This window comes from Salmo trutta, chromosome 17, assembly GCF_901001165.1.
Source record: "Salmo trutta chromosome 17, fSalTru1.1, whole genome shotgun sequence".
Classification (NCBI taxonomy): Eukaryota; Metazoa; Chordata; class Actinopteri; order Salmoniformes; family Salmonidae; genus Salmo; species Salmo trutta.
The window spans coordinates 851,197-865,419 of NC_042973.1; the positions used below are offsets into that span (position 1 = coordinate 851,197).

Consider the following 14,223-nt stretch of genomic DNA (forward strand, 5'->3'; position numbering starts at 1 on the left):
CATGACCTACACCCCCGCCAGACATGACATACACCCCCACCCGTCAACCACCCCCACCAGACATACACCCCCACCCGTCATACACCCCCACCCCCACCCCCACCAGTCATACACCCCCACCCCCACCAGTCATACACCCCCACAAGTCAAGATATACACCCCCACCAGTCAGAACATACACCCCCACCAGTCAGAACTTACACCCCCACCAGTCAGAACATACACCCCCACCAGTCAGAACATACACCCCCACCAGTCAGAACATACACCCCCACCAGTCAGAACATACACCCCCACCAGTCAGAACATACACCCCCACCAGTCAGAACATACACCCCCACCAGTCATCCACCCCCACCAGACATGACATACACCCCCGCCAGACATGACATACACCCCCGCCAGACATGACATACACCCCCACCAGTCAACCACCCCCACCCCCACCAGACATACACCCCCACCAGTCATACACCCCCACCAGTCAGAACATACACCAAACATACACCCCCACCAGACATACACCCCCACCAGACATACACCCCCACCAGACATACACCCCCACCAGACATACACCCCCACCAGACATACACCAGAGCATCAGGTTCCATAACACTGCAGCTCTTCTGTTCCAGGGGTCAAAAATGTCACAAAATATCCAATTTGATTAAATATACTATTTATTCCCTAGTAAAAAGGATACAAAATCATACCAATACACAGTCAGTGAATTTCATATTCATACATATCAAAAACAATAATTCTCTTAGAAAGAGATTACAACACTCCCTCTGGAAATAGGAGACAAATGGAAGAACTGAGTGTTCATCGACAGTTTCCTCATCTGAAATGATGTGAAAGGACAGCTGGCAGTTCAAGAGATCGCAAAAGAAACAGAGGGGGGTTGAGTGGATTCACCTATTATGTAGATGTTAACCTAGATAGGGGGGTTGAGTAGATTCACCTATTATGTAGATGTTAACCTAGATAGGGGGGTTGAGTGGATTCACCTATTATGTAGATGTTAACCTAGATAGGGGGGTTGAGTGGATTCACCTATTATGTAGATGTTAACCTAGATAGGGGGGTTGAGTAGATTCACCTATTATGTAGATGTTAACCTAGATAGGGGGGTTGAGTGGATTCACCTATTATGTAGATGTTAACCAGATTCACCTATTATGTAGATGTTAACCTAGATAGGGAGGTTGAGTGCAGAACAGAAAATCATTTATAGAGCGCGACCGATAAGATGAAAAAAATAAAATTATAATTATAATAAAATTAAAAATTAAAAAAATAAAATAAAAAGACATTTCAAGCATATTTATTGGACAATTGCTATTTTGGATGGCAATTTACTAGACTTCAGTGTGGAAAAATTACACTTTAATTTCTCCGATGCAAATCACTAAATCGACATCAGTAAGTTGTCCCCCCCCCCCCCAAAAAAGAAACCCCCATCAGTCAGGCTCTAATCATTTCTATCGAGAGAAGAGAGAAATAAAAAAGACAAGTAGTTTAATCAGAAGACAGTCTAAGGGCTTTCCGTTCACACCGAGCATGGAGGGAGAGAGAACAAAAAATCCATTCGAGAAGACATGTGGCTTAGAGTCCCACTGAGGCGATGATCTGGTTCAGGACGCCTGTCATGCATCAGTCCTGTGCTGCTGTCCCAGTGTCCCTGTGTACAATAGATAGATGGCCCAGCCATTGTAGGGGCTCTGGCTCTGCCCCGTGACCAGAGAGCTGCTCGTTCTGACAGAGCCGGGGCAAAGGTCATGTCATGGCTGTCACCTCTGTACTGAGGTCCTACTGGACCCCCCCAGGCTCTGCTTTACCCTACCCTGCCTCGACCTCTGACCTTTAGCCTCTGGCTCCGAGTCACTGAGTTCCAGGTCAGGGCAGTATCCATCCGTCTCCTGGTAGGGTGGTGATCTGGTACTACCGAGTCCCTGGGGGACTCCAGGAACTGGTTTGGCCCAGGGTCGGTCCTTGGCTGATCTGGTACCTTTACCCCCCTGGGACAGCTTGTCCCCCCGCAGGTCCTCCGTGGTCCGCACCAAGCTGACCGTCGCCTCCTTGAACGACCGGCTGAAGTGCTCCATGGTGGAATCACTGAAACTGACTGATTGGCTGGCCTTGACCCCTGAACCCTCGCTGGTTTCCTGTTCGCTGGGGGTCTGACAAGAGCTGTCCTTCTGGGCCACGGCCACCATCTTCTCCATCATGCCGTTGGATCTAGGGACGGGCCCCGTCTGCTCTTGGTCCAGTTTGCCGTTTCCATTGGAAGGGTGGCCATGTAGAGCGGCGTGGAGTGTCAACGGCTTACCCATTAGAGGCTTGCCAGTCTGTTTAATGGTCAGGGCTGAGCCCCTGGCGGCACGGTTAGTCAGTGTTGGTCCAGCGGCATTACTCCCCTCCCTACGTGACTGACCTGAAGCAGACAGCAGACTGCCATTGGAGCACTCCTCTCTCTTGCCTCGTCCATGGAGCTGAGGCTTCCCTCCTCCTTTACCCTTCCCCAGCCCCCCTCCCTTCCCTAGCCCCTTCCCTCCCCCACTGCGTTGGTGAACGTTCCCGCTGTTATCTGGACACAGGGGGCCGTTGCCTGACTTGGAGCCGGTCTTCCCGTTACCCAGCGACACTTTGGGCATCTTCAGCTTCAGGGTGATTCTCGGAGGAGGCCGGAACAACATGCTGTCCACCGGCAGACCTGGAGAGACAAAGACCATGAGAGCCAATCAGAATGATGGGTTAGTCCCCATTTCCTCCCACACCATGAGGGCCAATCAGAATGATGGGTGTCATGAGAATTTTCAATCCCAATGATAATAACTAACACTTATTTAAGCTTTGACCAATCCCCGAGGTTTGTAAGACCCTGGGTTTAATAATAATTAGGCAAAGACTCACCTTATGCAAAAGGTCCGTACAGTTTATTCAGAGAACGTTCTAAAGTCCATAATACAAAGACATGCCATTTCATAACTTCCTCCCTCCCTACCTAATACACGCACATACCGACACACAAACAGTAGGTGGGATGTATCTTTTCCCCATAGTTCTCACCACTCGTTTATCCCTTCCGAGATTAGATGAACCTTGACAGAACTCCCTGTCCTGTCGTAAGTTTCTCAGAATTCTAATCAGGTCAGGTCATGAATAGTTCAATTGTTCTCTGTATTTTCTTAGTCACACACATTTCTACTTGTCTCGACCAAACCTTATTGGACTGAAGTTTATCATTCTAATTATATATATATATATATATATATAACAACTAACAATTATGCTTCAGGGTGGAGTTCTTTAGTCATTACCTTAAACATATAAATTCCCTTATCAATGGGTTGGCCCCCATCTCCTCCCACAACAGCATGACAGTCAATCAGAATTATGGGTTAGTCCCCATCTCCTCCCATAGAAACTTTTAACTTCTTATGGATGGTGGCAGTATTGAGTAGCTTGGATGACTGACGTGCCCAGAGTAAACGGCCTGCTACTCACGCCTAGAAACTAAGATATGCATATTATTAGTATATTTGGATAGAAAACACTCTGAAGTTTCTAAAACTGTTTGAATGATGTCTGTGAGTATAACAGAACTCATATGGCAGGCAAAAACCTGAGAAAAAATCCAAACTGGAAGTGGTTGTAGTTTTTCAAGTGATTGCCTATCCAAACTACAGTGTCTGTGGGGTCATTTTGCACTTCCTAAGGCTTCTACTAGATGTCAACAGTCTTTAGAACCTTGTTTGAGGCTTCTACTGTGAAGTTGGGGAGAATAAGAGCTCATTGAGTGAGAGGACTGCCAGCAGGGCATGAGCCTCAGCCATGCGCACTCACGTGAGAGGTAGCTCAGTTCCATTGCATTTCTGAAGAGAAAGGATTTCTCCGGTTGAAACTTTATTGCAGATTTATGATAAAAACATCCTAAAGATTGATTCTATACATCGTTTGACGTTTCTACGAACTGTAATGGGATTTTTTTAGTTTGTCTGACCTGCGCGTCGAGAATTTGGATTTGTGAACTAAAGGCGCGAACAAAAAGGAGGTATTTGGACATAAAGGATGGACTTTATCGAACAAAACAAACATTTATTGTTGAACTGGGATCCCTGGGAGTACATTCTGATGAAGATCATCAAAGGTAAGTGAATATTTATAATGCTATTTCTGACTATTGTTGACTCCAACATGGCGGATATATTGTATGGCATGTTTTTGTGTCTGAGCGCTGTACTCAGATTATTGCATGGTGTGCTTTTTCGGTAAAGCTTTTTTGAAATCTGACACAGCGGTTACATTAAGGAGAGGTTTATCTAAAGTTCCATGCATAACACTTGTATTTTCATCAACATTTATGATGAGTATTCCTGTAAATTGATGTGGCTCTCTGCAAAATCACCAGATGTTTTGGAGGCAAAACATTACTGAACATAACGTGCCAATGTAAACAGATTTTTGGATATAAATATGAACTTTATCGAACAAAACATACATGTATTGTGTAACATGAAGTCCTATGAGTGTCATCTGATGAAGATCAAAGGTTAGTGATTAATTTTATCTCCATTTCTGCTTTGTGACTCCTCTCTTTGGCTGGAAAATGGCTGTGTTTTTTTTATGTGTGTAGGCGCTGACCTAACATAATCATATGGTTTGCTTTCGCCGTAAAGCCTTTTGAAATCAGACACTGTGGCTGGATTAACAAGAAGTAAAGCTTTAAAATGGTGTATAATACTTGTATGTTTCAGGAATTTTAATTATGAGATATTTGTTGTTTTGAATTTGGCGCCCTGCACTTTCACTGGCTGTTGTCATATCGATCCCGCTAACGGGATTCAAGCCATAAGAAGTTTTAAAGGGGTACTGAACTTCTGATTTGGCCTCGTTTTGTGGCTTGGTCATAAAGAAATGCAGTGGCCTTGACTGACACCAAACGAGAGTGGCTTTGAGGAGCTCTGGGGCTAGTTAGGGGCTGTCAATAAATTGCACAATGGGAAGATATTTTCATGTTGCACATCTTTTAGTTGTCTCGTTAATATGATTTTTGTTTTACAATTTATAGTTGGTTTGAGGTTAAGTCGTTGAAATTTGGAGCTCTTGACATTTTATAATATTGTACCATGTACTTAAATTTACTGATGGTCCCTAACTAATTAGCCCTATAGGGATATCGCTTCCTGAGTGGCGCAGCGGTCCAAGGCACTGCATCTCAGTGCAAGAGGCGTCACTACAGTCCCTGGTTCGAATCCAGGCTGTATCACATCAGGCCGTGATTGGGTGTCCCATAGGGTGGCGCTCAATGGCCACAGTGTCGTCCAGGTTTGGCCGGGGTAGGCCGTCATTGTAAATAAGAATTTGTTCTTAACTGATTTGCCTAGTTAAATAAAAATATATCATTTTTAAAAATGCATAAATGAGTATGACAACCTGGCATTTAAAGCATGCTAATTTCACATACTATAAAAAGTTATTTTTTTCACATATCCAAAATGCCTATTATTTAGAATGCAAGTACAGGTATTCGGATACGGCCACACACACAATCTTACCAGCGGCGATCTCTTGGCTGAGCAGTTTGACGTGGAGGTTGAAGATCTGTTCCTGGGCTTTGCTCTGAGACAGTTTCAGCTTCTCCCTCCGACTCACCATGTAACACAGGTTCCTCACCTGTAGGGGACACAACACTGCCGTCAGGTCAACTAACAAAACACTCACCCTAAGCCACCCAGCAATCTGTCTCCATCTGGTGGCTGTTTTTAGTTTGCATCTCCCCCTTGGATATATGAATTGATTTAGAGGTCAAGCTAGAGATCTATTGCACTTGTCATCATGATGATTATTATGATTATTATTATTATTATTATTATTATTATTATTATTATTATTAGGTTGGATCCTTGTATAATTATTTTTACATTTGACTACTTGTGTGTGAATTTAGTAAAACTTGTGTGTTGGAAACAATTCTTCATATGCCTATTTTAGCTTAAATTTGAGGGAATATCTACAGGAATTGAGATTTGAGCTCTTCTGATTTGCACTCATTCCCCACCCCCAATATTCCCGCTTTCTGAAGCACTTTTATATACCCTAACCTCTTTGGGCCCCAGGCCTGACTCCTAACCTCTTTGGCCCCCAGGCCTGACCCCTAACCTCTTTGGCCCCCAGGCCTGACCCCTAACCTCTTTGGCCCCCAGGCCTGACCCCTAACCATTCCAGAGACCAGAGACTGTCACCCTCCACCCTCACTGACAACCCCCCTCCCTACTGTAACCCCCCCTCCCTACTGTAACCCCGCCTCCCTACTGTAACCCTCCCTCCCTCCCTGACAAACCCCCCTCCCTACTGTAACCCTCCCTACTGTAACCCCCCCTCACTGACAACCCCCCTCTCTCTGTTACCGCGGCAGGTAGCCTACTCTCATTCCTTGCTTAACCTTTTTACATTCTGAAAAGATGGTTATGATATGCACGGGCCCATAACCTAATTCCTCTCTTGCAGGGAACAACACGGTGGCAGATTCGTCCTGAAAGACCCTGGATTAGAACTGGCAACCTGCCATCCCATATAAGCAGCCAACTCAGATATGAAAGAGCTCAGAGTTCATAAAATAGAAACTCAACATGCAACATTTGTACAGTTCATACAGTTCATTGAGAATGAATTCACACCCCTTTTCTTTCTCCACATTGTTACATAACAGCCTTATTCTAAAATTGATTAAATACAATGTTTTCGCCTTGTTTGTTTTTTCAGACCCTTTACTCACTACTTTGTTGAAGCACCTTTGGCAGTGATTACAGACCCGAGTATTCTTGGGTATGAAGCTACAAGCTTGGCACCCCTGTATTTGGGGAGTTTCTCCCATTCTTCTTTGCAGATCCTCTCAAGCTCTGTCAGGTTGGATGGAGAGCGTTGCTGCACAGTGATTTTCATGTCTCTCCAGAGATGTTTAAATCGGGTTCAAGTCCGGGCTCTGACTGGGCCACTCAAGGATATTCAGAGACTTGCCCCGAAGCCACTTCTGCTTTGTCTTGGTTGTGTGCTTAGGGTTGTTGTCCTGTTGGAAGGTGAACCTTCGTCTCCCAGCCTGAGGTCCTGAGCTGGTTTTCATCAAGGACCTCTCTGTAGTTTGTTCCGTTCATCTTTCCCTTGATCCTGACTAGTGTCCCAGTCCCTGCAACTAAAAAACGTCCCCACAGCATGATGCTGCTACCAGGCTTCACCGTAGGGATGGTGCCAGGTTTCCTCCAGATGTGACGCTTGGCATTCAGGCCAAATAGTTCATTCTTGGTTTCAGACCAGAGAATCTTGTTTCTCATGGTCAGAGTCCTTAAGGTCCCTTTTGGCAAACTCCAAGTGGGCTGTCATGTGCCTTTTACTGAGGAGTGGCTTCCGTCTGACCAGTCTACCATAGAGGCCTGATTAGTTGAGTGCTGCAGAGACGGGAGAACCTTCCAGAAGGACAACCATCTCCACAGAGGAACTCTGGAGCTGTCAGAGAGACCATTGGGGTTCTTGCTCACCTCCCTGACCAAGGCCCTTCTGCCTCGATTTCTCAGTTTGGCCGGGAAGAGAGTCTTGGTGGTACCGAAATTCTTCTATTTAAGAATGGAGGCCACGGTGTTCTTGGGGACCTTCAATGCTGCAGACATTTTTGGGTACCCTTCCCTAGATCTGTGCCTCGACACAATCCTGTCTCGGGGGCTCTACAGACAATTCCTTCGACCTCATGGCTTGGTTTTTGCTCAGACGTGCACTGTCAACTGTGGGACCTTATATAGACAGGTATGTGCCTTTCCAAATCATGTCCAATCAATTGAATTTATCACAGCTAGACTCCAATGAAGTTGTAGAAACATCTCAAGGATGATCAATGGAAACAGGATGCACCAGAGCTCAGTTTTGAGTCTCATAGCAAAGGGTCTGAATACTTATTTAAATATCGTTTTTCTTTAAATAAATGTACACATATTTCTAAAAACCTGTTTTCGCTTAGTCATTATGGGGAACTGAGTGTAGATTGATGAGGGGGGGGGGGAATTGAATAAAGGCTGTAAAGTAACAACATGTTGAAAAAGGAGAAGGGGTCTGAATACTTTAGAATGCACCGTATATGGATATCAGTCAATTGAAATAAGGCTCTAATCTATGGATTTCACATGACTGGGCAGGGGCGCAGCCATGGGTAGGCCTGGGAGGGCATCGGCCCACCCACTGGGGAGCCAGGCCCACCCACTGGGGAGCCAGGCCCACCCACTGGGGAGCCAGGCCCACCCACTGGGGAGCCAGGCCCACCCACTGGGGAGCCAGGCCCACCCACTGGGGAGCCAGGTCCAGCCAATCAGAATTAGTTTTTCCATCACAAATGGCCTTTATTACAGACTGAAACTGAGGAGTATTTCTTCAGCTGTTCGGGTGGCTGGTCTCAGACGATCCCGCAGGTGAAGAAGACGGATGTGGAAGTCCTGGGGTTGAGGCCGGTTGGACGTACTGCCAAATTCTCTAAAACAATGCTGGGAGACGGCTTATGGTAGAGAAATGAACATTAAATTCTCTGGCAACAGCTCTGGTAGACATTCCTGCAGTCAGCATGTCAATTGCACGCTCTGTCAAAACTTGAGACATCTGTGGCATTGTGTTGCGAAATAAAACTGCACATTTTAGAGTGTTCTTTTATTGTCCCCAGCACAAGGTGCACCTGTGTAATGATCCTGCTGTTTTATCGGCTTCTTGCCACACCTGTCAGGTGGATGGATTATCTTGGCAAAGGAGAAAAGCTCACTAACAGGGATGTAAACTAATTTGTCCACAAAATTTGAGCTAAATAAGCTTTTTGTGCGTATGGAACATTTCTGGGAGCTTTTACTTTTTATTTCACTTTACGTTTATATTTTGGTTCAGTGTAGTATAATTTAATGTGCATGACCATCCGTATGAGTGTGGATAACGTCTTCTAAAACAAAACTAATATAAAGTCCCCCCCCCCCCCCCCAACTCCCTTTTGCCGTCAGAACAGCCTCAATTCGTTGTGTCATGGACTCTACAAGGTGGTAAAGCGTTCCACAGGGATGCTGGTCCATGTTGACTCTAATGCTTCCCACAGTTGTGTCAAATTGGCTGGATTTCCTTTGGGTGGTGGACCATTCTTGATACACACGGGAAAGGGTTGAGTGTGAAAAACCCAGCAGCGTTGCAGTTCTTGACACAAACTGGTGCGCCTGGCGCCTACTACCATACCCCGTTCAAAGGCACTTAAATCTTTTGTCTTGTCCTTTCACCCTCTGAATGGCACACGTACACTACCGTTCAAAAGTTTGGGGTCACTTACAAAACGTCCAAAATGTCCTTTTGAAAGAAAAGCGTATTTTTGGTCCATTAAAATAACATCAAATTGATCAGAAATACAGTGTAAACATTGTTAATGTTGTAAATGACTATTGTTGCTGGAAACGGCTGATTTTTAATGGAATATCTACGTTGTCCGCAACCATCACTCCTGTGTTCCAATGGCACGTTGTGTTAGCTAATCCAAGTTGACCAATGTTGTAAATGAATATTGTACCTGGAAATGGCTGATTTTTTATGGAATATCTACATAGGCGTACAGAGGGCCGTTATCAGCAACAGTCACTCCTGTGTTGTGTTAGCCATTTAAAATGATAAACTTGGATTAGCTAATTGATCATTAGAAAAACCCTTTTGCAATTATGTTAGTAGAGCTGAAAACTGTTGTACTGATTCAAGAAGCAATAAAACCAGCCTTTAGACTAGTTGAGTATCTGGAGCATCAGCATTTGTGGGTTCAATTACAGGCTCAAAATGGCCAGAAACAAAGACCTTTCTTCTGAAACTCGTCAGTCTATTCTTGTTCTGAGAAATTAAGGCTATTCATTGAGAGAAATTGCCAAGAAACTGAAGATCTCGTACAACGCTGTGTACTACTCCCTTCACAGAACAGCGCAAACTGGCTCCAACCAGAATAGGAAGCGTGGGAGGCCCCAAAAGATTGTTCTTTTGCCCATCTTAATCTTTTCTTTTTATTGGCAAGTCTGAGATATGGCTTTTTCTTTGCAACTCTGCTTAGAAGACCAGCATCCCGGAGTCGCCTCTTCACTGTTAACGTTGAGACTGGTGTTTTGTGGGTACTATTTAATGAAGCTGCCAGTTGAGGACTTGTGAGGTGTCTGTTTCTCAAACCCACAAACCTCGAACCCACAAATGCTGATGCTCCAGATACTCAACTAGTCTAAAGAAGGCCAGTTTTATTGCTTCTTTAATCAGAACAACAGTTTCCAGCTGTGCTAACATAACTGCAAAAGGGTTTTCTAATGATCAATTAGCCTTTTAAAATTATCAACTTGGATTAGCTAACACAACGTGCCATTGGAACACAGGAGTGATGGTTGCTGATAATGGGCCTCTGTACGCCTATGTAGATATTCCATTAAAAAAAAAAAATCTGCCGTTTCCCGCTACAATAGTCATTTACATTGTTAATAATGTCTACACTGTATTTCTGACCAATTTGATGTTATTTTAATGGACAAACAATTTGCTTTTCTTTCAAAAACAAAGACATTTCTAAGTGACCAAACTTTTCAACGGTAGTGTACACAAACAATGTCTCAATTGTCACAAGGCTAATAAAATCCTTCTTTAACCCGTCTCCTCCCCTTCATCTACGCTGATTGAAGTGGATTTAACAAGTGACATCAATAAGGGATCATAACTTTAACCTGGACTCACCTGGTCGGTCTATGTCATGGAAAGAACAGGTGTTCTTAATGTTTTGTATACCGAGTGTATATCTATTTAAATATAAGTCATACTAACCCTCTCTAAGTCCTGTCGGAGATGCATGAACATCCTCATTCGTGTGTGGATGCTGTCTTCATGAGGCAACAGCAGCAAGTTATCCTCCTCCTCACCAGGGGGCAGCAGAGCACGGTTGAAGTTGCTCTTCCTCTTCAATTTCCAGTACTGGTAGATGAAGTCCAGCAAGGTGGGAGGGAGACCCAGGTTCAGGGCCAGCTCCTCCGGGTGAATCAGAGTAGAAAACTCCTCCTCCAGCTCTAGTAACCTCTGGGCCCTCAGGCCCCCCCTCTCTGGGTCTACGGGGGGTTTGGGCCGGGCCGGACTGAGACCGGAGCCTGGTTCCCCTGCCTTGGGCTGCTTGTTGTGGGCTGGCTCAGAGGGGCTGAGACCGGAGCCTGGCTCCCCTGCCTTGGGCTGCTTGTTGTGGGCTGGTTGACAGGGGCTGAGGCCGGGGGCTGGGGGGTCGGAGGAGGCCTGGTTCTTGGGCTTGCTGTGCTTCAGACAGTAGGACCTGAACTTCACCTCGTCTCCTTCATCCAGGATGGTCTTCATCTCCAGGCTGTACTCGAAGGCGCACGTCACATGGAACGGGATGGTGCAGTTCTTCACTGAGCACTAAGAGGGATGGAGGGAGGAGGAGAAGGTATGGGTTCATTAACTCAGGGGTTGTGAAAGTGAGGTCTGCAGAGGTACTGCAGGAGGTCCGCAGCCAGATTTAAAAATATATATTACATTTTCATTTTTTTAACATGTCATTTTTTAATGAATATCACTAACAAATGAAACTCATTTTGGCCGAGGTAACGATACGTCTGTTCTTACCCCAGAGCATCATGGGCCTTGGAGGCTCACACGGATGCCGATATCCACAGTACCCCCACCAATTATACATTTCTCAACTCAATACTTCTCGTATTACACCCCCCCACCCCTGCCCCAAAACATTAATGTAATTGAAGCTTTAAACTGCAAAGTTCTCTCTGCCTCATGGCAAAATGTGTAGAACTGCAGGAAACGTGCTTGAAACCTGTTAAATGTTCTCTTTGATGCTAGATGGGCCTATAAAACGTTCCTTCCCAGGCCCTGAGACCTGGTTCATACAGCCATGCACTGCCAGTCACATTCCTTATACGCCATCTCTGTCTCACTGTAGTCGTGTTCTGATTATGAGGGGGGTCCCTGATGAATTTACTATAACAGAAGGGGTCTCGAAACAACCCCTTACTTAATACACACTTCACGAGCCAATACAAAAAGATAAACCAGACTATATATTACAAATTAAGAGACTACAAATGTGAACAACAACAAAACAAAAAACAAGAGACGTGTGATATCTAGTCACGTAAATATGTCACACAAACAGTCCAACCACCTCGCTCACCTGTATACAGGCTCCAGTCTTCAGTTTACAGAGGCTGCAGATGAGAGACCAGCGGGATGGAGGGATGTGGGACACCTTGGTGATGGGCTCCATCCTCTCTGGACACGCTATGCTCACCTAGAAATACAGGAAGAACACACTGTTAGCACGCTATTGGTCAGATTTACTGTTGGAGATACACAGGACCGTACCGTCAGTCAGCTAGAGATATACAGGACCGTCAGTCAGTCAGCTAGAGATATACAGGACCGTCAGTCAGTCAGCTAGAGATATACAGGACCGTCAGTCAGTCAGCTAGAGATATACAGGACCGTCAGTCAGTCAGCTAGAGATATACAGGACCGTCAGTCAGTCAGCTAGAGATATACAGGACCGTCAGTCAGTCAGCTAGAGATATACAGGACCGTCAGTCAGTCAGCTAGAGATATACAGGACCGTCAGTCAGTCAGCTAGAGATATACAGGACCGTCAGTCAGTCAGCTAGAGATACACAGGACGGTACCGTCAGTCAGCTAGAGATACACAGGACCGTACCGTCAGTCAGCTAGAGATACACAGGACGGTACCGTCAGTTAGCTAGAGATACACAGGACGGTACCGTCAGTTAGCTAGAGATACACAGGACCGTACCGTCAGTTAGCTAGAGATACACAGGACCGTACCGTCAGTCAGCTAGAGATACACAGGACCGTCAGTCAGTCAGCTAGAGATACACAGGACCGTCAGTCAGTCAGCTAGAGATATACAGGACCGTCAGTCAGTCAGCTAGAGATATACAGGACCGTCAGTCAGTCAGCTAGAGATATACAGGACCGTCAGTCAGTCAGCTAGAGATATACAGGACCGTCAGTCAGTCAGCTAGAGATATACAGGACCGTCAGTCAGTCAGCTAGAGATATACAGGACCGTCAGTCAGTCAGCTAGAGATATACAGGACCGTCAGTCAGTCAGCTAGAGATATACAGGACCGTCAGTCAGTCAGCTAGAGATATACAGGACCGTCAGTCAGTCAGCTAGAGATATACAGGACCGTCAGTCAGTCAGCTAGAGATATACAGGACCGTCAGTCAGTCAGCTAGAGATATGCAGGACCGTCAGTCAGTCAGCTAGAGATATGCAGGACATTCAGTCAGTCAGCTAGAGATATACAGGACCGTCAGTCAGTCAGCTAGAGATATACAGGACCGTCAGTCAGTCAGCTAGAGATATACAGGACCGTCAGTCAGTCAGCTAGAGATATACAGGACCGTCAGTCAGTCAGCTAGAGATATACAGGACCGTCAGTCAGTCAGCTAGAGATATACAGGACCGTCAGTCAGTCAGCTAGAGATATACAGGACCGTCAGTCAGTCAGCTAGAGATATACAGGACCGTCAGTCAGCTAGAGATATACAGGACCAGTCAGCTAGAGATATACAGGACCGCCAGTCAGCTAGAGATATATAGGACCGCCAGTCAGTCAGCTAGAGATATACAGGACCGTCAGTCAGTCAGCTAGAGATATACAGAACCAGTCAGCTAGAGATATACAGGACCAGTCAGCTAGAGATATACAGGACCGCCAGTCAGTCAGCTAGAGATATACAGGACTGTCAGTCAGTCAGCTAGAGATACACAGGACCGTCAGTCAGCTAGAGATACACAGGACCGTCAGTCAGTCAGCTAGAGATACACAGGACCGTCAGTCAGTCAGCTAGAGATACACAGGACCGTCAGTCAGTCAGCTAGAGATACACAGGACCGTCAGTCAGTCAGCTAGAGATACACAGGACCGTCAGTCAGTCAGCTAGAGATATACAGGACCAGTCAGCTAGAGATATACAGGACCAGTCAGCTAGAGATATACAGGACCAGTCAGCTAGAGATATACAGGACCAGTCAGCTAGAGATATACAGGACCAGTCAGTCAGTCAGCTAGAGATATACAGGACCGTCAGTCAGTCAGCTAGAGATATACAGGACCGTCAGTCAGTCAGCTAGAGATATACAGGACCGTCATCAGCTAGATA

General features: G+C 45.7%; 1 protein-coding gene across 4 annotated transcripts in view; it reads right to left on the reverse strand.

Annotated features, from left to right (window-relative positions):
- Window positions 1-662: 662 nt before the first annotated feature.
- Window positions 663-14,223, reverse strand: part of LOC115151416 (protein Jade-3) — a 33,646-nt gene continuing 20,085 nt past the window's right edge. For 3 of the 4 annotated variants that reach the window (XM_029695331.1, XM_029695334.1, XM_029695333.1), the window contains 4 exons: window positions 12,215-12,331; window positions 10,849-11,445; window positions 5,562-5,679; window positions 663-2,716 (listed from right to left, as the gene is read on the reverse strand). In XM_029695331.1, coding sequence (XP_029551191.1) covers window positions 1,794-2,716; window positions 5,562-5,679; window positions 10,849-11,445; window positions 12,215-12,331 — 1,755 coding nt within the window. In that variant the 3' untranslated portion in view covers window positions 663-1,793. The remainder of the gene's footprint in view (window positions 2,717-5,561; window positions 5,680-10,848; window positions 11,446-12,214; window positions 12,332-14,223) is intronic. The other variant, XM_029695332.1, reaches the window with a different exon arrangement.